Genomic DNA, 26,780 nt, shown 5'->3' with positions numbered 1-26,780 from the left:
TTCTCCAGTGTTAACTATGTGCTTAACACTTCCCCAGTGTTAACTATGCGCTTAACACTTCCCCAGTGTTAACTATGTGCTTAACACTTCCCCAGTGTTCACTATGTGCACAACACTTCTCCAGTGTTCACTATGTGCTTAACACTTCTCCAGTGTTCACCATGTGCACAGCACTTCTCCAGTGTTCACTATGCGCACAACACTTCTCCAGTGTTCACTATGCGCACAACACTTCTCCAGTGTTAACTATGTGCTTAACACTTCCCCAGTGTTAACTATGTGCTTAACACTTCCCCAGTGTTAACTATGTGCTTAACACTTCTCCAGTGTTAACTATGTGCTTAACACTTCTCCAGTGTTAACTATGTGCTTAACACTTCTCCAGTGTTCACTGTGTACACAACACTTCCCCAGTGTTCACTATGTGCACAACACTTCCCCAGTGTTCACTATGTGCACAACACTTCCCCAGTGTTCACTATGTGCACAACACTTCCCCAGTGTTCACTGTGTACACAACACTTCCCCAGTGTTCACTACGTACACAACACTTCCCCAGTGTTCACTACGTACACAACACTTCCCCAGTGTTCACTATGTACACAACACTTCCCCAGTGTTCACTGTGTACACAACACTTCCCCAGTGTTCACTGTGTACACAACACTTCCCCAGTGTTCACTGTGTACACAACACTTCCCCAGTGTTCACTATGTACACAACACTTCCCCAGTGTTCGCTATGTACACAACACTTCCCCAGTGTTCACTGTGTGCACAACACTTCCCCAGTGTTCACTGTGTGCACAACACTTCCCCAGGAATCTAAGACAAGTGCTAATCTAGTTTTGAAAATAAATGTATTGATAAGAGGCTCTCAGATTATTATTATTTCTCAGGACAATGAGAAGAAACTAAAGAATGTGAAACAGAGGAAAAAATCCATGCCGTTTCTCATCAGTGATGGTGAGAAATTCTCCAACACCAAGTGCATGATCTCCACCACTAAGTCTTCCACCAACACCAACACTTCCAACGTAAATACCAACAAGGACAAGTGTAGAAACCAATCCCCCTTGAGGAAGCTCGTGAAAGGGCAGACATCTCCCCAGCTCACCCCAGCATCCCAGCTCACCCCAGCATCCCAGCTCACCCCAGCATCCCAGCTCACCCCAGCATCCCAGCTCACCCCAGCATCCCAGCTCACCCCAGCATCCCAGCTCACCCCAGCATCCCAGCTCACCCCAGCATCCCAGGTCACTCCAGCATCCCAGGTCACATCTGATATGGCCAAACGTAAGGTAAGATTAACCACTAACCCTGACCTGACCCGAGACCTGAACCACCTGATTATGACCTGACAGCCCTAACTTATGCCTAACCTGATATAACTTGACCTGATATGACCGTGGTTTAACTTGGTCTGTTCCTCTCCCCTTCCTAGTCTGACATAAATTGATCTTACATCGTCTAATCATGACCAAGTTTTGTAAATATTGTAACAACATGCAACACCGACAACAGTTAGGTATCTTTGTGGAAACATTTCATCAACAAGGTAAGCTTCGTCAGTTTAATACAGAAGAGGCTGCAGGAGTGGTGATGTAAGGACTACGTAATCAGTCCCTCGCCCCTGAAGCAGGTTTGAGAGGGTCAGTCCCTCCATAATCTGGAACAATGTGAAGCTGAAAAATCAGAGTAGAGACTTATATACTGGCACATGTGAGGCGCAGAAAATAACAAAAAGGCACAATACCGTGACTGGAACGATACACAAATAACCCGCACATAAAAGAGAGAAGCTTACGACGACGTTTCGGTCCGACTTGCACCATTGACAAAGTCACGTAGGCGTAGAAAATCTTGAAGACAATAGCAGAAGCTGGGCTCGCTAGTAAAGATAACTGTGTATCAAGCATACTGGGTGGGTCCCTCTCAAATATAACCTCCTTCACTTGTAACTAGTGGTTAGACAGTTAAGTGGTCGAAGATGTCCTCTCTAACAAGATTCTGTTGTGTTGCAGTGCCTGATACTGTGAATATAACAACGGTATATATACTGTAGACAGATGAGGTGAAGCAGTTGTAGGCGATATCACACTGGACGGATCCAGAGGTGCAAGTGGGTCATGCCTGTAAGTTAGGCAAGTGAAGAGTTTCCTGTATCAAGATCCCAAGATGTTGCTGTGACTGACAGGAATGTTGATAAATGGGTTAGAGAACTGACAAATTATCCTCTCCCCACCTCCAGGCCCCTAGGTCCTGGTGGGTGGGGAGAGTAGGCCTACCTGCCGTGACAGTCATGGTTACTGTGCTTGATGATTACAAATTCTGTCTTGGTGATGTTTTTTCTTATTGACGGGAGCCACAGGCAGGAAGATTGACGCTTATACTGGTGTCAGTTGAGGTGCAGTAGACGAAGGCATTGTCACTGGTAGGTGAGACTCCCCACTGGAAGTTAGTCATACCCAAGGGATGTTCCAGGAGTTAGCAAGTAGGTTGTGGTGATGTCCACTGTACCAAGATTCCATGATGCTCCTGTGTCTAACAAGTATATCAGTGGTAAACAAAATACCCAGATGTTGCACATGTGTCTAATTCATCATCTTGTCGGTACTGTATACCACTGATATACAACTGAAGAAGCCTACTGTATAGGCGAAGCGTTTTGGAATGATGCAACCTAACTATTGTACGTGTCTTACCCCATACAGGAGATTAAAACTTATGCCAATATTTCATTCCAACCTGGAGCGAGAATATATACTGGGAGTGATAGAATGGGAGGAGAGAGTGGTAGTAGTAGTAGTAACAGTAGTAGTAGTTTAGTTTAATATGTTTATTATGCACCCCATACCCATCCTGTGGGCGGTAGTCACCACATACCCATCCTGTGGGCGGTAGTCACCACATACCCATCCTGTGGGCGGTAGTCACCACATACCCATCCTGTGGGCGGTAGTCACCCCATACCCATCCTGTGGGCGGTAGTCAAAAGATTACAGAGGTACATAATTGGTCCAGGGACTGGACTCCAAAGTTTTGATAGCTGAGCAAGTTACAGAGGTAATGAACTAACAATTACAAAGGTAATAAACTCACAATTTACAAAGCAGTAGTAATGGTGTTGGTAGTCGGTAGTAGTAGCAGTGTAATAATTGTAGAATATTGGCAGTATATCAGTGGTAGTGAAAAATGGCAGAAGGTGGAGTGTTAGTGAAGTAGTGGATGTAGTCTGAAGATCAAGAGAGCCACGGCCTTTTGAATTCTTTCTGGCTGCAAGCCTTTGGACCCTTTCAAGTTTCTTAGCGTGACTGAACCATTATTCCCGTGCTGGAGCTGTGTTCAATGACTGGCATAATATAAAGTTCCGAAGGATTCTTTATTCAAAGTCCTGAATTCTCTTCTGAGGTTTGATAATCTTGGATATGGCTCTGCCGTTATACGGGATATATGCAGTTCTGGGGATGCTGGAGGTGTTATGCTCATCCCAGGACCTTTTCACTCTGATATTAGCAGCGTTTCTCCTCTCATGCTGTGTCGGGCTGCCATTTTCTCCTTCAAAACGTGTAACCTCGCATTTGAATGGGAATCTTTACTGAAGAAACGTTTCGCCACACAGTGACTTCATCAGTCTTATACAAAGGAAGGTATAAGGAGAGGAGGAGTTTGAGGTAATCAGTCCCTCAGTCTGGAGTCGATGTGTTCACTCCATCACACCATCAAACCTCGCATTTCTTAGAACTGAAGAGCGCTCCCTCTTGTTAGATCACATCTAGAGTCAGCTGAGTCTTGAGTTGATCACTGTCCTCTCCTGTTCTTATTCTTCTCATTACTTATACATCGTCGGCAAACGGAGACAAACGGGACTCGACCTCCTCTGGTAAGACATTCACGTATATTACAAATATTTAACTCCTAACAATGATTCTTGTTCATTACTTTCTTCCATTTGCATGTCTCATTCGTTGTTGTTGCTCTCTGCCTTTGTCAGTAAGGTACCTGCTCTTTGACCCAGTGGATCGCTCTGCTTTTGTCAGTGAGGTACCTGTTCTTTGACCCAATGGATCACTCTGCTTTTGTCAGTGAGGTACCTGCTCCTTGGCCCTATGGATCACTCTGCTTTTGTCAGTGAGGTACCTGCTCTTTGACCCAATGGATCACTCTGCTTTTGTCAGTGAGGTACCTGCTCTTTGACCCAATGGATCACTCTGCTTTTGTCAGTGAGGTACCTGCTCTTTGGCCCTATGGATCACTCTGCTTTTGTCAGTGAGGTACCTGCTCTTTGGCCCTATGGATCACTCTGCTTTTGTCAGTGAGGTACCTGCTCTTTGACCCAATGGATCACTCTGCTTTTGTCAGTGAGGTACCTGCTCTTTGGCCCAATGGATCACTCTGCTTTTGTCAGTGAGGTACCTGCTCTTTGGCCCTATGGATCACTGCTTTTAACTGTGCTTTTTTTTTCTAATATTTATGCTAATCTGTGGTGTGCTAATTTTCACCCAATCTTGTCTTTTCTGCTTAATCTCTGTGACTCTATCGTAGTATTCCTGCAAATTTCTAAAGAAAATGTTTTCCATTCCAAAATTGGTGCTCGTTTTCTATAGACTTCTTCTCTCCAGGTGTCTCAGTATTATTTGCCTAATTATCTATTGAACGTGTGACAGAAATGCGTTTTAAGGATATTGGCCTGAAAGTCAGGGCGATATTTCATGTTATTTCCTTTTTTTTTTTAATTTTTGATAGCTGTCTTGATTTGGAGAGACTTGTTAAATACCCTTGTTACTGGATCACATGTTTTGCTCTTGTCTCAGTACCCGTGAAATGTTGTCTGAACCCGTTGTTGTTGTTGGTGTTGTTGTCGTTGTTGTTGTTGTTGTTGTTGTTGTTGTTGTTGTTGTTGTTGTTGGCTCCAGTGCATGTAGTAGTCTGATAACATCCTTGTGTTGATACTCTCCAGTAAATGTTGGTCTTCACTGCTACTGACGAAACAGTGAAGATTTCTTCGATTCTTTTCCTCAGCACTTCGCATATTTCTCTGTCATTCTCCATTAGCGTCCCTTCCTTCTGCCTTTCCTAAGCAATTGTTTCTTTACAATCGTCTTTTTTCTAATGTGAATGTGATGTAACTTTGGCAAAGTTTTGGCCTTTGATGCTGTATTAATTTCAAAGTGTTTCAGCTTCCCGTCTTATTTTTGCACGATGTTTACAACGGGCTGGAGTTTTGAGACTCTATGACCGCGGGTTCAATCCCGGCCGGGGGTATGGTTTGTTTGCAATTCTCTTGACTGGCTCTCAGTTTACTTCATTTTGATTTGGTCTATATATTTTCCATGCCGATAAATTAGACACATGTGCAACTCTTGGGTATCTTCAATAAAGATACCCAAGAGTTGCACATGTGTCTAATTTATCAACGTGTCGGTTCTCTGAACCATTAATCTACATTTCCATGCCATCTTGATCCTTTGATCTCTCCGGATTATTACTTGATCCACAGGCTCTTTTTGTTTTTTTCTTATTACTTACTTTATGCTTCGTATGTCTTCTATGCCTCTTATCACTTTCACTCCACTACATCCATCAATTTTTGTACAGTTTTGCTTTCCAGTTACCTTTCGCATTCACTCAGACGAATCCTCATGTTTTCGTATTCTCTCTCGTGTATTCCCATTTTCTGTTCTTTTTGCTATGTCCTGGAATTTGTATTGATAAAGCCACTGGATGGCGAAACGTCTACAATAAAGATACCCAGATGTTGCACGTGTGTCTCAATTTCATCTTGTCGGTATTGTATACCATTCTTGTACAATCTGTTCTTTTTGTTCACTGTGTGGGCGAAACGTTGTCAATAAAGGATCGCATTTTACTGCATTTGTGTCTTTTCTTTCAGGGTGACCTGGTGCTGGCGGAGGACTCGTCATGCGAGGACTTTGTGTTATAACCTTCTCGGATTAACCTTTTTTACATCCTATTATCCAAGTGCTGTTAATATATGTGTGTAGTGCTTCAGTTTTAATATAATCATGAGGAATCATTTGGGAAACGAGAAATAGGTTGATCTAACAATTGACGAATAGTTGAGATTCTTTAGATCGAGAACCTTTGAAGATTTCATCGACAAAATCAAATAATTTGATTATATTGGGTTAGGCGTTATATCTGATTTTGGTGAACGCTTCTTTCGCTGTTTAGTAGAGTATTAAAACATTACTTGTGCTAGTAAATTCTAGCTAAAGCTATCGTAGTTGTGATATATTGGTGGCAGAGGCGATTGTGGTAGCATTCGTGATGTGTTGCGAGGGATCAGCATAATCAGTATTGTTTTGTATTTCAGGGCCAGTCAACGAAGTTCACTAGAGAGCGGCAACGTCAGCGGGAGCAGCAGCAGAAACTGTTGCAGGAACAGAAGAAACAGAAGCAGAAGGGAAAAGAGATGGGATTGGAGCCTCCTTGGCACATATCCACAGTGAGCCGGGAAGAGGTGCAGGAGAGGAGGGGCAGTGCCGGTGATGTTGTCAGGGAAGAACAAGGCAGTTCCACTGTTCAGCAGCCCACCAGGAAGTGTTCTGCAGAATCTTCTGCTTCCTCGGGTGGCACTTCCCCGTCGGCGCAAGTGGCACAAACTGCCAGCCTCAAACACCGCTACTTTGGTGACACCGACACCGAGAGTAACCATTGCAGGACGAGTGTTGTCGACTACCACAGCCTGCCGAACCGCTCAAGCAGGTCTGCCATCAAGTGTGTGGGAAGGGACCGCAGATCCGCCAGCAGCCCACGGAGCGTTTCACCCCTGGTAGTGGGAATTTCTGGAGGCTCCTTGCAGAATAGTGAGAATGAAGTGGATGGCCAGGGAGGGTCACAGTCTTCACGTACCTCAAAGGCCTCAAAGGTATCAACGGGTACCAACAGATCTGTGTATCTCCATGCTACAACCATTGCTGATATCCCAGTGAGCCGTGCCACTGGTGAACAAAGTTCCAGTCGCCAGGCAAAAAAGGTGTCGAGATCCTTCTCGCTGCTCGCACCCTGGAAACTGCGACACTACCGTGAGAAGGTTGATGGCGACAACAGGGAGTTGAAGATTTCCCGCAGTCCAGACAACAACACAAGCAAGGGCTCTCTTCCCCCCCGACCCCCAAGAAAACTCGTTCATGACCAAAATGTCAAGAAAGTCAGTCGCTCACAGAGTGTCTACAAAGATTCACGTCTCTCCACCTGGCTCCGACGGCACAAAAACAAAGAAGCTAAGGGGATCTGATAACGCCAGCTGTAGAAGGAGAAAAACTTGCTATAGCAGTAACAATAAAAAGACAGAATGTGGACATAGTTACAACTTAAACAAAAATTCCATGCAAACTGTTGGTACACGGCGATCACAAGACCACCATGTTATTTCTCGGTCTTAACCACCATCTCTCCGATACTCAGCCACTAATTCTCTCTCTCATCGCTTCCTTCCCTGTGTCACAACTCGAATTAGCACCCCCTATAAGCCTTCTCCCATTCTTACTCATCTTGTTGTGGCCCGGTGGTCTGGTGGCTAAAGCTCCCGCTTCACACACGGAGGGCCCGGGTTCGATTCCCGGCGGGTGGAAATTCCGACACGTTTCCTTACACCTATTGTCCTGTTCACCTAGCAGCAAATAGGTACCTGGGTGTTAGTCGACTGGTGTGGGTCGCATCCTGGGGGACAAGATTAAGGACCCCAATGGAAATAAGTTAGACAGTCCTCGATGACGCACTGACTTTCTTGGGTTATCCTGGGTGGCTAACCCTCCGGGGTTAAAAATCCGAACAAAATCTTATCTTATCTTATCTCACTTTCCGATTGACTCACCCGCGCCGCCTCCCTTGTGTGTATCAGCTCGAGTAACCTGAACTAACATATATTGCAAGAAAAATGGTTAAATCTTAATTTTTAAAAGGGTGGAATGGTAAGCCAGTAGAAGGCCTCGGTAAAATGACCAAAGGCTCCAGTGGTAAACTAGTGGATGACCTCGGTCAGATGACCGAAAGTTCCAGTGGTGGGTTAGTGGAAGGCCTCGGTCAGATGACCAAAATCTCCAGTAGTGGGTCATCATGTGACTAAGACCAGTTTCATGAAACACTTGTCCTCTTTCCTGATGAATCTTACGTAACCAGCCACTATTGCCAGTAAGTATATCCATATCAAGTAACTGGCTAAATAACATCACAGGATCCACAAAAGATGACGTTGGGTGAGTACGTGACTTAAATCAATACTTCTGAAGAATATTAATCTTTCCAGAGAGTTCCAAATTAATTATAATTGTGGTATTTAACCAAAAGAAAAACAAAAATGGCCGCTAGAACGAGTCTTAGTAATATGATGGCAATTTTAATGGCGCTTTGGGTCAGATTTCCAAAACTTCCATTGGCTTTCGAAATCACCCAAAAAATAATTGTCTGTTTACGTATGCATACGTGTGTGTGTGTGTGTGTGTGTGTGTGTGTGTGTGTGTGTGTGTGTGTGTGTGTGTGTGTAGACATGGCTAGTATAAGCAGCCTTTCATTACAACTCGCGTTTCTTCATCTCTGAAAGCTGGAAATAAATGGTATAAAATACCAACACAATGGAAATATAAACACATATGCAGTATAATGTGATCCTTTATTGACTACGTTTCGCCCACATAGTGGGCTTTTTCAAGTCACAAACAGAACTACCTGGGGTGGAAGGAACGCGAGTATTTATAGTCCAGTTCAGAATGCTGAGGTCAGGTGGAGAATGCTGCATCTGATGATGTACCGAGTGGGGTTATAGAGTCTAAAATCCTGGGTAGCTTGGAAAGGAGATTGGATAAGTTTGTGAGCAGACCTTCTACAGTGTTCTTATGTGGGATAGCTGTAGAAGGTCTGCTCACAAACTTATCCAATCTCCTTTCCAAGCTACCCAAGATTTTAGACTCTATAACCCCACTCGGTACATCATCAGATGCAGCATTCTCCACCTGACCTCAGCATTCTGAACCTGATTATAAATACTCGCGTTCCTTCCACCCCAGGTAGTTCTGTTTGACTTGAAAAAGCCCACTATGTGGGCGAAACGTAGTCAATAAAGGATCACATTATACTGCATATGTGTTTATATTTCCATCTCTGAAAGCTCTTTTTCAAATATATTCGGTTTAGCCCTTCCCAATGTTAATAATTGAGATATATTCAAAATTTATTGACATTCCTTGACGGTGTGGACACAACTGCTGCTCTATACTCCAACTTAACCTGTGATAAATAACCTTGACGGTGTGGACACAACTGCTGCTCTATACTCCAACTTAACCTGTGATAAATAACCTTGACGGTGTGGACACAACTGCTGCTCTATACTTCAACTTAACCTGTGATAAATAACCTTGACGGTGTGGACACAACTGCTGCTCTATACTCCAACTTAACCTGTGATAAATAACCTTGACGGTGTGGACACAACTGCTGCTCTATACTCCAACTTAACCTGTGATAAATAACCTTGACGGTGTGGACACAACTGCTGCTCTATACTCCAACTTAACCTGTGGTAAATAACCTTGACGGTGTGGACACAACTGCTGCTCTATACTCCAACTTAACCTGTGATAAATAACCTTGACGGTGTGGACACAACTGCTGCTCTATACTCCAACTTAACCTGTGGTAAATAACCTTGACGGTGTGGACACAACTGCTGCTCTATACTCCAACTTAACCTGTGGTAAATAACCTTGACGGTGTGGACACAACTGCTGCTCTATACTCCAACTTAACCTGTGGTAAATAACCTTGACGGTGTGGACACAACTGCTGCTCTATACTCCAACTTAACCTGTGATAAATAACCTTGACGGTGTGGACACAACTGCTGCTCTATAATCCAACTTAACCTGTGATAAATAACCTTGACGGTGTGGACACAACTGCTGCTCTATACTCCAACTTAACCTGTGATAAATAACCTTGACGGTGTGGACACAACTGCTGCTCTATACTCCAACTTAACCTGTGATAAATAACCTTGACGGTGTGGACACAACTGCTGCTCTATACTCCAACTTAACCTGTGGTAAATAACCTTGACGGTGTGGACACAACTGCTGCTCTATACTTCAACTTAACCTGTGGTAAATAACCTTGACGGTGTGGACACAACTGCTGCTCTATACTTCAACTTAACCTGTGATAAATAACCTTGACGGTGTGGACACAACTGCTGCTCTATACTCCAACTTAACCTGTGGTAAATAACTTTTGTTAAAATATCTCCCTCCATTTAAGTCATTTGATAATTGTGTTGCATACGAGTTTCTCACACATTTTCATTTACATGTTCAGCAGGAGACAATTTTCTTTTAGTAACTCCTAGATTCATCTCTCTCTCTCTCTCATATTCTCACTATTTAGTTATACACTTTTTTTATTGTGGTCTTATTTTCCCGTGTCTTATTTTTATATATCAGTATTTATTTTCATGTGTCAGTATTTAATTCTTTTACAAACATTTGTTCATTATTTTTCATGTCATGCTGCAGTGATTTATATTAATTTTTATTGTTTATTTTGCCTTAGATGACTCACGTGATCGTAACAATGAGGATAGAAATAATGCTTCTTGTATCGTATTACGAACTTCTATAACTTGATCTCGTATTACGAACTTCTATAACTTGATCTCGTATTACGAACTTCTATAACTTGATCTCGTATTACGAACTTCTATAACTTGATCTCGTATTACGAACTTCTATAACTTGATCTCGTATTACGAACTTCTATAACTTGATCTCGTATTACGAACTTCTATAACTTGATCTCGTATTACGAACTTCTATAACTTGATCTCATATTAAGAACTTCTATAACTTGATCTCGTATTACGAGCTTCTATAACTTGATCTCGAGAATGATTCTTTGACACGTTTAATGCCTCCCTAAACACTGTTTTCAAAGACTTCGTCACAACCACTCAACTTTTATGGCTGTCAAATGAGGGTTCACACCTCAGAAAGAAAGTTAGTGCTGGTAAGGTCAGGTCTTTCTGTTTGTTTTTGTTTACTATATCGATAGCCTAACAGCCCAAACCATACCACTGGTGGGGTTGGAACCCGCGCTCAGAGAGTCTCAAAACTTCAGACCGCTTCAGTAAGATTCATCCAACTAGGTACACCACAGTCATCCTAACAGCCCAGTGGTGCTCACAGAAGGGGAGTGATAGATGAGTCTTCTGGTAGGATGATTCTAATAGCTTTAATTTTTTGTTCGTTTGTCGAGATGAAGTCACAGAATTTTGGGTTGAGGACGAGTCTCAAAGCTTCTTCCTGTGACTTCACCATTTTAAGGTCTACTACCAGGGACTCCTCTCTGCCTTCCAGATGCCATCATACATAGCATACCAGAAATACAGTTCTTTACTCATTCTGACTGAGTACTCGTTCCCGTATGTAGAAAAGGACTCGGACAAGAGTGGTCCACCCTGCTGAACGCCCTCTGACAACGTCTTTTATGCTCGCCAACCATCACTGTTGAAATTTTGTTGCAACAAAATGAAACAAGAAAAAAGACCGTGGAAATATTCTCCCTCGGCTGGAAAGACCCAGTCGTTTTTCCACAAGGTTAAAATCATCCCTAAACTCTGGTTCAACTACGACAACTACATCAGCTGCTGCTTCACTTTACAGTACGTGTATAGAGATTGAAATGGTTATAATCCTAACCATAATTTGTAAAGAGGTGGAAAGGTAAGCCAGCAGAAGGCCTCGGTCAGGTGACTAAAAGCTCCAGCTGCAGAGCAGTGTAAAATATATAGTCTTGAGATTTTAAGATAAATATAGAGGGTAGATGTCGGGTGAAGATGATGGAACTGCAGTAACTTGTACCACCAGATGCAGTGGTGTGAGGATGATGGAACTGCAGTAACTTGTACCATCAGATGCAGTGGTGTGAGGATGATGGAACTGCAGTAACTTGTACCACCAGATGCAGTGGTGTGAGGATGATGGAACTGCAGTAACTTGTACCATCAGATGCAGTGGTGTGAGGATGATGGAACTGCAGTAACTTGTACCACCAGATGCAGTGGTGTGAGGATGATGGAGCTGCAGTAACCTGTACCACCAGATGCAGTGGTGTGAGCATGATGGAGCTGCAGTAACTTGTACCACCAGATGCAGTGGTGTGAGCATGATGGAGCTGCAGTAACTTGTACCACCAGATGCAGTGGTGTGAGGATGATGGAACTGCAGTAACCTGTACCACCAGATGCAGTGGTGTGAGGATGATGGAACTGCAGTAACCTGTACCATCAGATGCAGTGGAGTGAGCATGATGGAACTGCAGTAACTTGTACCACCAGATGCAGTGGTGTGAGGATGATGGAACTGCAGTAACCTGTACCATCAGATGCAGTGGTGTGAGCATGATGGAACTGCAGTAACTTGTACCATCAGATGCAGTGGTGTGAGCATGATGGAACTGCAGTAACTTGTACCATCAGATGCAGTGGTGTGAGGATGATGGAACTGCAGTAACTTGTACCACCAGATGCAGTGGTGTGAGGATGATGGAACTGCAGTAACTTGTACCATCAGATGCAGTGGTATGAGGATGATGGAACTGCAGTAACCTGTACCACCAGATGCAGTGGTGTGAGGATGATGGAACTGCAGTAACCAGTACCATCAGATGCAGTGGTGTGAGCATGATGGAACTGCAGTAACTTGTACCACCAGATGCAGTGGTATGAGGATGATGGAACTGCAGTAACCTGTACCATCAGATGCAGTGGTGTGAGCATGATGGAACTGCAGTAACTTGTACCATCAGATGCAGTGGTGTGAGGATGATGGAACTGCAGTAACTTGTACCACCAGATGCAGTGGTGTGAGGATGATGGAACTGTAGTAACTTGTACCACCAGATGCAGTGGTGTGAGCATGATGGAACTGCAGTAATTTGTACCACCAGATGCAGTGGTGTGAGCATGATGGAACTGCAGTAACTTGTACCACCAGATGCAGTGGTGTGAGCATGATGGAACTGCAGTAACTTGTACCACCAGATGCAGTGGTGTGAGGATGATGGAACTGCAGTAACTTGTACCATCAGATGCAGTGGTGTGAGGATGATGGAACTGCAGTAACTTGTACCACCAGATGCAGTGGTGTGAGGATGATGGAACTGCAGTAACCTGTACCACCAGATGCAGTGGTGTGAGGATGATGGAACTGCAGTAACCTGTACCATCAGATGCAGTGGTGTGAGGATGACGGAACTGCAGTAACCTGTACCATCAGATGCAGTGGTGTGAGGATGACGGAACTGTAGTAACTTGTACCATCAGATGCAGTGGTGTGAGCATGATGGAACTGCAGTAACTTGTACCATCAGATGCAGTGGTGTGAGGATGATGGAACTGTAGTAACTTGTACCACCAGATGCAGTGGTGTGAGGATGATGGAGCTGCAGTAACCTGTACCATCAGATGCAGTGGTGTGAGGATGATGGAACTGCAGTAACTTGTACCACCAGATGCAGTGGTGTGAGGATGATGGAGCTGTAGTAACTTGTACCATCAGATGCAGTGGTGTGAGGATGATGGAGCTGTAGTAACTTGTACCATCAGATGCAGTGGTGTGAGGATGATGGAGCTGCAGTAACCTGTACCATCAGATGCAGTGGTGTGAGGATGATGGAACTGCAGTAACTTGTACCACCAGATGCAGGGTGTGAGCATGATGGAACTGCAGTAACTTGTACCACCAGATGCAGTGGTGTGAGCATGATGGAACTGCAGTAACTTGTACCACCAGATGCAGTGGTGTGAGCATGATGGAACTGCAGTAACTTGTACCACCAGATGCAGTGATGTGAGGATGATGGAACTGCAGTAACTTGTACCACCAGATGCAGTGGTGTGAGCATGATGGAGCTGCAGTAACTTGTACCATCAGATGCAGTGGTGTGAGGATGATGGAGCTGCAGTAACTTGTACCACCAGATGCAGTGGTGTGAGCATGATGGAGCTGCAGTAACTTGTACCATCAGATGCAATGGTGTGAGGATGATGGAGCTGCAGTAACTTGTACCACAAGATGCAGTGGTGTGAGGATGATGGAGCTGCAGTAACTTGTACCACCAGATGCAGTGGTGTGAGGATGATGAAGCTGCAGTAACTTGTACCACCAGATGCAGTGGTGTGAAGATGATGGAACTGCAGTAACTTGTACCACCAGATGCAGTGGTGTGAGGATGATGGAGCTGCAGTAACTTGTACCATCAGATGCAGTGGTGTGAGGATGATGGAGCTGCAGTAACTTGTACCACCAGATGCAGTGGTGTGAGGATGATGGAGCTGCAGTAACTTGTACCACCAGATGCAGTGGTGTGAGGATGATGGAACTGCAGTAACTTGTACCACCAGATGCAGTGGTGTGAGGATGATGGAACTGCAGTAACTTGTACCACCAGATGCAGTGGTGTGAGGATGATGGAGCTGCAGTAACTTGTACCACCAGATGCAGTGGTGTGAGGATGATGGAGCTGTAGTAACTTGTACCACCAGATGCAGTGGTGTGAGCATGATGGAGCTGCAGTAACTTGTACCACCAGATGCAGTGGTGTGAGGATGATGGAGCTGCAGTAACTTGTACCACCAGATGCAGTGGTGTGAGGATGATGGAGCTGCAGTAACTTGTACCACCAGATGCAGTGGTGTGAGGATGATGGAGCTGCAGTAACTTGTACCACCAGATGCAGTGGTGTGAGGATGATGGAGCTGCAGTAACCTGTACCACCAGATGCAGTGGTGTGAGGATGATGGAGCTGCAGTAACTTGTACCACCAGATGCAGTGGTGTGAGGATGATGGAGCTGCAGTAACCTGTACCACCAGATGCAGTGGTGTGAGGATGATGGAGCTGCAGTAACCTGTACCACCAGATGCAGTGGTGTGAGGATGATGGAGCTGCAGTAACCTGTACCACCAGATGCAGTGGTGTGAGCATGATGGAACTGCAGTAACTTGTACCACCAGATGCAGTGGTGTGAGGATGATGGAACTGCAGTAACTTGTACCACCAGATGCAGTGGTGTGAGGATGATGGAGCTGCAGTAACCTGTACCACCAGATGCAGTGGTGTGAGGATGATGGAGCTGCAGTAACCTGTACCACCAGATGCAGTGGTGTGAGGATGATGGAGCTGCAGTAACCTGTACCACCAGATGCAGTGGTGTGAGGATGATGGAGCTGCAGTAACCTGTACCACCAGATGCAGTGGTGTGAGGATGATGGAACTGCAGTAACTTGTACCACCAGATGCAGTGGTGTGAGGATGATGGAGCTGCAGTAACTTGTACCACCAGATGCAGTGGTGTGAGGATGATGGAGCTGCAGTAACCTGTACCACCAGATGCAGTGGTGTGAGGATGATGGAGCTGCAGTAACTTGTACCACCAGATGCAGTGGTGTGAGGATGATGGAGCTGCAGTAACCTGTACCACCAGATGCAGTGGTGTGAGGATGATGGAGCTGCAGTAACCTGTACCACCAGATGCAGTGGTGTGAGGATGATGGAGCTGCAGTAACCTGTACCACCAGATGCAGTGGTGTGAGGATGATGGAACTGCAGTAACTTGTACCACCAGATGCAGTGGTGTGAGGATGATGGAACTGCAGTAACTTGTACCACCAGATGCAGTGGTGTGAGGATGATGGAGCTGCAGTAACCTGTACCACCAGATGCAGTGGTGTGAGGATGATGGAGCTGCAGTAACTTGTACCACCAGATGCAGTGGTGTGAGGATGATGGAGCTGCAGTAACTTGTACCATCAGATGCAGTGGTGTGAGGATGATGGAGCTGCAGTAACTTGTACCACCAGATGCAGTGGTGTGAGGATGATGGAGCTGCAGTAACTTGTACCACCAGATGCAGTGGTGTGAGCATGATGGAGCTGCAGTAACTTGTACCACCAGATGCAGTGGTGTGAGGATGATGGAACTGCAGTAACTTGTACCACCAGATGCAGTGGTGTGAGGATGATGGAACTGCAGTAACTTGTACCACCAGATGCAGTGGTGTGAGGATGATGGAACTGCAGTAACTTGTACCACCAGATGCAGTGGTGTGAGGATGATGGAACTGCAGTAACTTGTACCACCAGATGCAGTGATGTGAGGATGATGGAACTGCAGTAACTTGTACCACCAGATGCAGTGGTGTGATGATGATGGAACTGCAGTAACTTGTACCACCAGATGCAGTGATGTGAGGATGATGGAACTGCAGTAACTTGTACCACCAGATGCAGTGGTGTGAGGATGATGGAACTGCAGTAACTTGTACCACCAGATGCAGTGGTGTGAGGATGATGGAGCTGCAGTAACTTGTACCACCAGATGCAGTGGTGTGAGGATGATGGAGCTGTAGTAACTTGTACCACCAGATGCAGTGGTGTGAGCATGATGGAGCTGCAGTAACTTGTACCACCAGATGCAGTGGTGTGAGGATGATGGAGCTGCAGTAACTTGTACCACCAGATGCAGTGGTGTGAGGATGATGGAGCTGCAGTAACTTGTACCACCAGATGCAGTGGTGTGAGGATGATGGAGCTGCAGTAACTTGTACCACCAGATGCAGTGGTGTGAGGATGATGGAGCTGCAGTAACCTGTACCACCAGATGCAGTGGTGTGAGGATGATGGAGCTGCAGTAACTTGTACCACCAGATGCAGTGGTGTGAGGATGATGGAGCTGCAGTAACCTGTACCACCAGATGCAGTGGTGTGAGGATGATGGAGCTGCAGTAACCTGTACCACCAGATGCAGTGGTGTGAGGATGATGGAGCTGCAGTAACCTGTACCACCAGATGCAGTGGTGTGAGCATGATGGAACTGCAGTAACTTGTACCACCAGATGCAGTGGTGTGAGGATGATGGAACTGCAGTAACTTGTACCACCAGATGCAGTGGTGTGAGGATGATGGAGCTGCAGTAACCTGTACCACCAGATGCAGTGGTGTGAGGATGATGGAGCTGCAGTAACCTGTACCACCAGATGCAGTGGTGTGAGGATGATGGAGCTGCAGTAACCTGTACCACCAGATGCAGTGGTGTGAGGATGATGGAACTGCAGTAACTTGTACCACCAGATGCAGTGGTGTGAGGATGATGGAGCTGCAGTAACTTGTACCACCAGATGCAGTGGTGTGAGGATGATGGAGCTGCAGTAACCTGTACCACCAGATGCAGTGGTGTGAGGATGATGGAGCTGCAGTAACTTGTACCACCAGATGCAGTGGTGTGAGGATGATGGAGCTGCAGTAACCTGTACCACCAGATGCAGTGGTGTGAGGATGATGGAGCTGCAGTAACCTGTACCACCAGATGCAGTGGTGTGAGGATGATGGAGCTGCAGTAACCTGTACCACCAGATGCAGTGGTGTGAGGATGATGGAACTGCAGTAACTTGTACCACCAGATGCAGTGGTGTGAGGATGATGGAACTGCAGTAACTTGTACCACCAGATGCAGTGGTGTGAGGATGATGGAGCTGCAGTAACCTGTACCACCAGATGCAGTGGTGTGAGGATGATGGAGCTGCAGTAACTTGTACCACCAGATGCAGTGGTGTTAGGATGATGGAGCTGCAGTAACTTGTACCATCAGATGCAGTGGTGTGAGGATGATGGAGCTGCAGTAACTTGTACCACCAGATGCAGTGGTGTGAGCATGATGGAGCTGCAGTAACTTGTACCACCAGATGCAGTGGTGTGAGGATGATGGAACTGCAGTAACTTGTACCACCAGATGCAGTGGTGTGAGGATGATGGAACTGCAGTAACTTGTACCACCAGATGCAGTGGTGTGAGGATGATGGAACTGCAGTAACTTGTACCACCAGATGCAGTGGTGTGAGGATGATGGAACTGCAGTAACTTGTACCACCAGATGCAGTGATGTGAGGATGATGGAACTGCAGTAACTTGTACCACCAGATGCAGTGGTGTGATGATGATGGAACTGCAGTAACTTGTACCACCAGATGCAGTGATGTGAGGATGATGGAACTGCAGTAACTTGTACCACCAGATGCAGTGGTGTGAGGATGATGGAACTGCAGTAACTTGTACCACCAGATGCAGTGGTGTGAGGATGATGGAACTGCAGTAACTTGTACCACCAGATGCAGTGGCGTGAGGATGATGGAACTGCAGTAACTTGTACCACCAGATGCAGTGATGTGAGGATGATGGAACTGCAGTAACTTGTACCACCAGATGCAGTGGTGTGAGGATGATGGAACTGCAGTAACTTGTACCACCAGATGCAGTGGTGTGAGGATGATGGAACTGCAGTAACTTGTACCACCAGATGCAGTGATGTGAGGATGATGGAACTGCAGTAACTTGTACCACCAGATGCAGTGGTGTGAGGATGATGGAACTGCAGTAACTTGTACCACCAGATGCAGTGGTGTGAGGATGATGGAACTGCAGTAACTTGTACCACCAGATGCAGTGGTGTGAGGATGATGGAACTGCAGTAACTTGTACCACTAGATGCAGTGGTGTGAGGATGATGGAACTGCAGTAACTTGTACCACCAGATGCAGTGGTGTGAGGATGATGGAACTGCAGTAACTTGTACCACCAGATGCAGTGGTGTGAGGATGATGGAACTGCAGTAACTTGTACCACCAGATGTAGTGGTGTGAGGATGATGGAACTGCAGTAACTTGTACCACCAGATGCAGTGGTGTGAGCATGATGGAACTGCAGTAACTTGTACCACCAGATGCAGTGGTGTGAGGATGATGGAACTGCAGTAACTTGTACCACCAGATGCAGTGGTGTGAGGATGATGGAACTGCAGTAACTTGTACCACCAGATGCAGTGGTGTGAGGATGATGGAACTGCAGTAACTTGTACCACCAGATGCAGTGGTGTGAGGATGATGGAACTGCAGTAACTTGTACCACCAGATGCAGTGGTGTGAGGATGATGGAACTGCAGTAACTTGTACCACCAGATGCAGTGGTGTGAGGATGATGGAACTGCAGTAACTTGTACCACTCAGATGCAGTGGTGTGAGGATGATGGAACTGCAGTAAGTACCACCAATGCTTGATGGAACTGCAGTAACTTGTACCACCAGATGCAGTGGTGTGAGGATGATGGAACTGCAGTAACTTGTACCACCAGATGCAGTGGTGTGAGGATGATGGAACTGCAGTAACTTGTACCACCAGATGCAGTGGTGTGAGGATGATGGAACTGCAGTAACTTGTACCACCAGATGCAGTGGTGTGAGGATGATGGAACTGCAGTAACTTGTACCACCAGATGCAGTGGTGTGAGGATGATGGAACTGCAGTAACTTGTACCACCAGATGCAGTGGTGTGAGGATGATGGACCTGCAGAAACTACCACCAGATGCAGTGGTGTGAGGATGATGGAACTGCAGTAACTTGTACCACCAGATGCAGTGGTGTGAGGATGATGGAACTGCAGTAACTTGTACCACCAGATGCAGTGGTGTGAGGATGATGGAACTGCAGTAACTTGTACCACCAGATGCAGTGGTGTGAGGATGATGGAACTGCAGTAACTTGTACCACCAGATGCAGTGCAGTGGTGTGAGGATGATGGAACTGCAGTAACTTGTACCACCAGATGCAGTGGTGTGAGGATGATGGAACTGCAGTAACTTGTACCACCAGATGCAGTGGTGTGAGGATGATGGAACTGCAGTAACTTGTACCACCAGATGCAGTGGTGTGAGGATGATGGAACTGCAGTAACTTGTACCACCAGATGCAGTGGTGTGAGGATGATGGAACTGCAGTAACTTGTACCACCAGATGCAGTGGTGTGAGGATGATGGAACTGCAGTAACCTGTACCACCAGATGCAGTGGTGTGAGGATGATGGAACTGCAGTAACTTGTACCACCAGATGCAGTGGTGTGAGGATGATGGAACTGCAGTAACTTGTACCACCAGATGCAGTGGTGTGAGGATGATGGAACTGCAGTAACCTGTACCACCAGATGCAGTGGTGTGAGGATGATGGAACTGCAGTAACTTGTACCACCAGATGCAGTGGTGTGAGGATGATGGAACTGCAGTAACTTGTACCACCAGATGCAGTGGTGTGAGGATGATGGAACTGCAGTAACCTGTACCACCAGATGCAGTGGTGTGAGGATGAGTAACTTGTACCACCAGATGCAGTGGTGTGAGGATGATGGAACTGCAGTAACTTGTACCACCAGATGCAGTGGTGTGAGGATGATGGAACTGCAGTAACCTGTAACACCAGATGCAGTGGTGTGAGGATGATGGAACTGCAGTAACCTGTACCATCAGATGCAGTGGTGTGAGGATGATGGAACTGCAGTAACTTGTACCATCAGATGCAGTGGTGTGAGGATGATGGAACTGCAGTAACTTGTACCACCAGATGCAGTGGTGTGAGGATGATGGAACTGCAGTAACTTGTACCACCAGATGCAGTGATGTGAGGATGATGGAACTGCAGTAACTTGTACCACCAGATGCAGTGGTGTGAGGATGATGGAACTGCAGTAACTTGTACCACCAGATGCAATGATGTGAGGATGATGGAACTGCAGTAACTTGTACCACCAGATGCAGTGGTGTGAGGATGATGGAACTGCAGTAACTTGTACCACCAGATGCAGTGGTGTGAGGATGATGGAACTGCAGTAACTTGTACCACCAGATGCAGTGATGTGAGGATGATGGAACTGCAGTAACTTGTACCACCAGATGCAGTGGTGTGAGGATGATGGAACTGCAGTAACCTGTACCACCAGATGCAGTGGTGTGAGGATGATGGAACTGCAGTAACTTGTACCACCAGATGCAGTGGTGTGAGGATGATGGAACTGCAGTAACTTGTACCACCAGATGCAGTGGTGTGAGGATGATGGAACTGCAGTAACTTGTACCACCAGATGCAGTGGTGTGAGGATGATGGAACTGCAGTAACTTGTACCACCAGATGCAGTGGTGTGAGGATGATGGAGCTGCAGTAACCTGTACCACCAGATGCAGTGGTGTGAGGATGATGGAACTGCAGTAACTTGTACCACCAGATGCAGTGGTGTGAGGATGATGGAACTGCAGTAACTTGTACCACCAGATGCAGTGGTGTGAGGATGATGGAGCTGCAGTAACCTGTACCACCAGATGCAGTGGTGTGAGGATGATGGAACTGCAGTAACTTGTACCACCAGATGCAGTGGTGTGAGGATGATGGAGCTGCAGTAACTTGTACCACCAGATGCAGTGGTGTGAGGATGATGGAACTGCAGTAACTTGTACCACCAGATGCAGTGGTGTGAGGATGATGGAACTGCAGTAACTTGTACCACCAGATGCAGTGGTGTGAGGATGATGGAACTGCAGTAACTTGTACCATCAGATGCAGTGGTGTGAGGATGATGGAACTGCAGTAACTTGTACCACCAGATGCAGTGGTGTGAGGATGATGGAACTGCAGTAACTTGTACCACCAGATATTATAGACAAAAGTGAATAAGTTAAAACAATATCATCGCTTTTTTTTATTAATTAGAAGCTTTAATTATCATTTTAATTGTGTATAAACGGAAGAAAATTATTTTTTAATATTAAGAATTTATATAACATTTATTTAAGCTGTAAATAAATAAATAATGAAAACAGAATCTCAGCAGATGTTGACCCTCATTACCCAGGCGTTGAATAACCCATGAAGGTTTAGCGCTCACTAGTAAATGTAACGATAAAATAGTTTGATGTTTTTTTCTATATATTAAGTTTTATTGATGCTCGGGGAGTTTTTAAAAGTTTTTAATGTTCATTTATGAGGTTAATGTTGATTTTTAACATATTTGTCCTGAGTCTGTTAGTGCGCCGTCATGTGTGTACTGGTGCAGTCATGTGTGTACTGGTGCAGTCATGTGTGTACTGGTGCAGTCATGTGTGTACTGGTGCAGTCATGTGTGTACTGGTGCAGTCATGTGTGTACTGGTGCAGTCATGTGTGTACTGGTGCAGTCATGTGTGTACTGGTGCAGTCATGTGTGTACTGGTGCAGTCATGTGTGTACTGGTGCAGTCATGTGTGTACTGGTGCAGTCATGTGTGTACTGGTGCAGTCATGTGTGTACTGGTGCAGTCATGTGTGTACTGGTGCAGTCATGTGTGTACTGGTGCAGTCATGTGTGTACTGGTGCAGTCATGTGTGTACTGGTGCAGTCATGTGTGTACTGGTGCAGTCATGTGTGTGCTGGTGCAGTCATGTGTGTACTGGTGCAGTCATGTGTGTGCTGGTGCAGTCATGTGTGTGCTGGTGCAGTCGTGTGTGCTGGTGCAGTCATGTGTGTGCTGGTGCAGTCATGTGTGTACTGGTGCAGTCATGTGTGTACTGGTGCAGTCATGTGTGTACTGGTGCAGTCATGTGTGTACTGGTGCAGTCATGTGTGTACTGGTGCAGTCATGTGTGTACTGGCAGTCATGTGTGTACTGGTGCAGTCATGTGTGTACTGGTGCAGTCATGTGTGTACTGGTGCAGTCATGTGTGTACTGGTGCAGTCATGTGGTACTGCAGTCATGTGTGTACTGGTGCCGTCATGTGTGTCCTGGTGCAGTCATGTGTGTACTGGTGCAGTCATGTGTGTGCTGGTGCAGTCATGTGTGTGCTGGTGCAGTCATGTGTGTACTGGTGCAGTCATGTGTGTACTGGTGCAGTCATGTGTGTACTGGTGCAGTCATGTGTGTACTGGTGCAGTCATGTGTGTACTGGTGCAGTCATGTGTGTACTGGTGCAGTCATGTGTGTACTGGTGCAGTCATGTGTGTACTGGTGCAGTCATGTGTGTACTGGTGCAGTCACGTGTGTACTGGTGCAGTCATGTGTGTACTGGTGCAGTCATGTGTGTACTGGTGCAGTCACGTGTGTACTGGTGCAGTCATGTGTGTACTGGTGCAGTCATGTGTGTACTGGTGCAGTCATGTGTGTACTGGTGCAGTCATGTGTGTACTGGTGCAGTCATGTGTGTACTGGTGCAGTCACGTGTGTACTGGTGCAGTCATGTGTGTACTGGTGCAGTCATGTGTGTACTGGTGCAGTCATGTGTGTACTGGTGCAGTCATGTGTGTACTGGTGCAGTCATGTGTGTACTGGTGCAGTCACGTGTGTACTGGTGCAGTCATGTGTGTACTGGTGCAGTCACGTGTGTACTGGTGCAGTCATGTGTGTACTGGTGCAGTCATGTGTGTACTGGTGCAGTCATGTGTGTACTGGTGCAGTCATGTGTGTACTGGTGCAGTCATGTGTGTACTGGTGCAGTCATGTGTGTGCTGGTGCAGTCATGTGTGTACTGGTGCAGTCATGTGTGTACTGGCACAGTCATGTGTGTGCTGGCACAGTCATGTGTGTACTGTCACAGTCATGTGTGTACTGGCACAGTCATGTGTGTACTGGCACAGTCATGTGTGTGCTGGCACAGTCATGTATGTACTTGCACAGTTGTGTGTACTGGCACAGTCATGTGTGTACTGGCACAGTCATGTGTGTACTGGCACAGTCATGTGTGTGCTGGCACAGTCATGTGTGTGCTGGCACAGTCATGTGTGTACTGGCAGTCATGTGTGTACTGGCACAGTCATGTGTGTGCTGGCACAGTCATGTGTGTGCTAGCACAGTCATGTGTGTACTGGCACAGTCATGTGTGCACTGGCAGTCATGTGTGTACTGGCACAGTCATGTGTGTGCTGGCACAGTCATGTGTGTACTGGCACAGTCATGTGTGTGCTGGCACAGTCATGTGTGTACTGTCACAGTCATGTGTGTGTACTGGCACAGTCATGTGTGCACTGGCACAGTTATGTGTGTATTGGCACAGTCATGTGTGTACTGTCACACAGTCATGTGTGTACTGGCACAGTCATGTGTGTACTGGCACAGTCATGTGCGTACTGGCACAGTCATGTGTGTACTGGCACACAGTCATGTGTGTACTGGCACACACTCATGTGTGTTCTGGCACACAGTCATGTGTACTGGCACAGTCATGTATGTACTGCTACACAGTCCTGTGTGTACTGGCACAGTCATGTGTGTACTGGCACAGTCATGTGTGTACTCGCAGAGTCATATGAGTACTGTCACACAGTCATGTGTGTACTGTCACAGTCGTGAGTGTACTGGCACAGTCATGTGTGCACTGGCACAGTCATGTGTGTACTGGCACAGTCATGTGTACTGTCACACAGTCATGTGTATACTGGCACAGTCATGTGTGTACTGGCACAGTCATTTGTGTACTGTCACACAGTCATGTGGGTACTGTCACAGTCATTTTGTGTACTGGCACAGTTGTGTGTACTGTCAGTCATGTGTGTACTGGCACACAGTCATGTGTGTACTGGCACACAGTCATGTGTGTACTGGCACACAGTCACGTGTGTACTGGCACACAGTCACGTGTGTACTGGCACACAGTCATGTGTGTACTGGCACACAGTCATGTGTGTACTGGCACACAGTCATGTGTGTACTGTCACACAGTCCTGTGTGTACTGGCACAGTCATGTGTGTATTGGCACAGTCATGTGTGTACTGTCACACAGTCATGTGTGTACTGTCATAGTCATGTGTGTACTGGCACAGTCATGTGTGTACTGGCACAGTCATGTGTGTACTGTCACACTCATGTGTGTACTGTCACACAGTCATGTATGTACTGCCACAGTCATGTGTGTACTGGCACAGTCATGTGTGTACTGGCACAGTCATGTGTGTACTGTCACAGTCATGTGTGTACTAGCACAGTCATGTGTGTACTGTCACACAGTCATGTGTGTACTGTCACACAGTCATGTGTGTACTGGCACAGTCATGTGTGTACTGTCACAGTCATGTGTATACTGTCAGTCATGTGCGTACTGGCAGTCATGTGTGTACTGGCACAGTCATGTGTGTACTGGCAGTCATGTGTGTACTGGCTGTCATGTGTGTACTGGCAGTCATGTGCGTACTAGCACACAGTCAAGTGTGCACTGTTACACAGTCATGTGTGTACTAGCATAGTCATTTGTGTACTACCACACAGTCGTGTATGTACTAGCACACAGTCATGTGTGTACTGTCACACAGTCATGTATGTACTGCCACAGTCATGTGTGTACTGGCAGTCATGTGTGTACTGTCAGTCATGTGTGTACTAGCATACAGTCATGTGTGTACTAGCACAGTCATGTGTGCACTTGTATGAACTAGCACACAGTCATGTGTGCACTTGTATGTACTAGTACGCAGTCATGTGTGTACTTTTATGTACTAGCACACAGTCATGTGTGTACTTGTATGTACTAGCACACAGTCATGTGTGTACTTGTATGTACTAGCACACAGTCATGTGTGTACTTGTATGTACTAGCACACAGTCATGTGTGTACTTGTATGTACTAGCACACAGTCATGTGTGTACTTGTATGTACTAGCACACAGTCATGTGTGTACTTGTATGTACTAGCACACAGTCATGTGTGTACTTGTATTTACTAGCACACAGTCATGTGTGTACTTGTATGTTCTAGCACACAGTCATGTGTGCACTTGTATGAACTAGCACACAGTCATGTGTGTACTTGTATGTACTAGCACACAGTCATGTGTGTACTTGTATGTACTAGCACACAGTCATGTGTGTACTTGTATGTTCTAGCACACAGTCATGTGTGCACTTGTATGAACTAGCACACGGTCATGTGTGTACTTGTATGAACTAGCACACAGTCATGTGTGTACTTGTATGTACTAGCACACAGTCATGTGTGTACTTGTATGTACTAGCACACAGTCATGTGTGTACTTGTATGTACTAGCACACAGTCATATCTGTGTTTATATGTACTGGCAATAAGCAGCAGTCAGTAGGTACCTGGGTGTTAGTGGACCTGTGTGGGTGGCATCCTGGGTTATCCTGCATGGCTAGCCCTCCCTACCCTGGGTTATCCTGCATGGCTAACCCTCCCCTACCCTGGGTTATCCTGCATGGCTAACCCTCCCCACCCTGGGTTATCCTGCATGGCTAACCCTCCCCACCCTGGGTTATCCTGCATGTCTAACCCTCCCCTCCCTGGGTTATCCTGCATGGCTAACCCTCCCCACCCTGGGTTATCCTGCATGGATAACCCTCCCCACCCTGGGTTATCCTACATGGCTAACCCTCCCCACCCTGGGTTATCCTGCATGGCTAACCCTCCCCACCCTGGGTTATCCTGCATGGCTAACCCTCCCTACCCTGGGTTATCCTGCATGGCTAACCCTCCCCACCCGGGGTTATCCTGCATGGATAACCCTCCCCACCCTGGGTTATCCTGCATGGCTAACCCTCCCCACCCTGGGTTATCCTGCATGGCTAACCCTCCCCACCCTGGGTTATCCTGCATGGCTAACCCTCCCCACCCTGGGTTATCCTGCATGGCTAACCTTCCCCACCCTGGGTTATCCTGCATGGATAACCCTCCCCACCCTGGGTTATCCTGCATGGCTAACCCTCCCTACCCTGGGTTATCCTGCATGGCTAACCCTCCCCACCCTGGGTTATTCTGCATGGCTAACCCTCCCCACCCTGGGTTATTCTGCATGGCTAACCCTCCCCACCCTGGGTTATCCTGCATGGCTAACCCTCCCCACCCTGGGTTATCCTGCATGGCTAACCCTCCCCACCCTGGGTTATCCTGCATGGCTAACCCTCCCCACCCTGGGT

At 46.5% G+C, this 26,780-nt stretch overlaps 1 protein-coding gene across 1 annotated transcript in view; it reads left to right on the top strand.

The window, feature by feature from the left end:
- LOC128700842 (uncharacterized) overlaps positions 1–8,694 on the top strand; it is a 232,631-nt gene extending 223,937 nt beyond the window's left edge. The window contains exons 3-4 of the mRNA XM_070104770.1: positions 899–1,300; positions 6,337–8,694. Coding sequence (XP_069960871.1) covers positions 899–1,300; positions 6,337–7,260 — 1,326 coding nt within the window. The 3' untranslated portion in view covers positions 7,261–8,694. The remainder of the gene's footprint in view (positions 1–898; positions 1,301–6,336) is intronic.
- Positions 8,695–26,780: the final 18,086 nt, after the last annotated feature.

The sequence above is a fragment of the Cherax quadricarinatus genome, chromosome 94, assembly GCF_038502225.1.
Source record: "Cherax quadricarinatus isolate ZL_2023a chromosome 94, ASM3850222v1, whole genome shotgun sequence".
In the NCBI taxonomy this organism is placed as follows: domain Eukaryota; kingdom Metazoa; phylum Arthropoda; class Malacostraca; order Decapoda; family Parastacidae; genus Cherax; species Cherax quadricarinatus.
The sequence above is the reverse complement of the archived record's forward strand: the minus strand, read 5'-3'. Positions and strand labels throughout refer to the sequence as shown.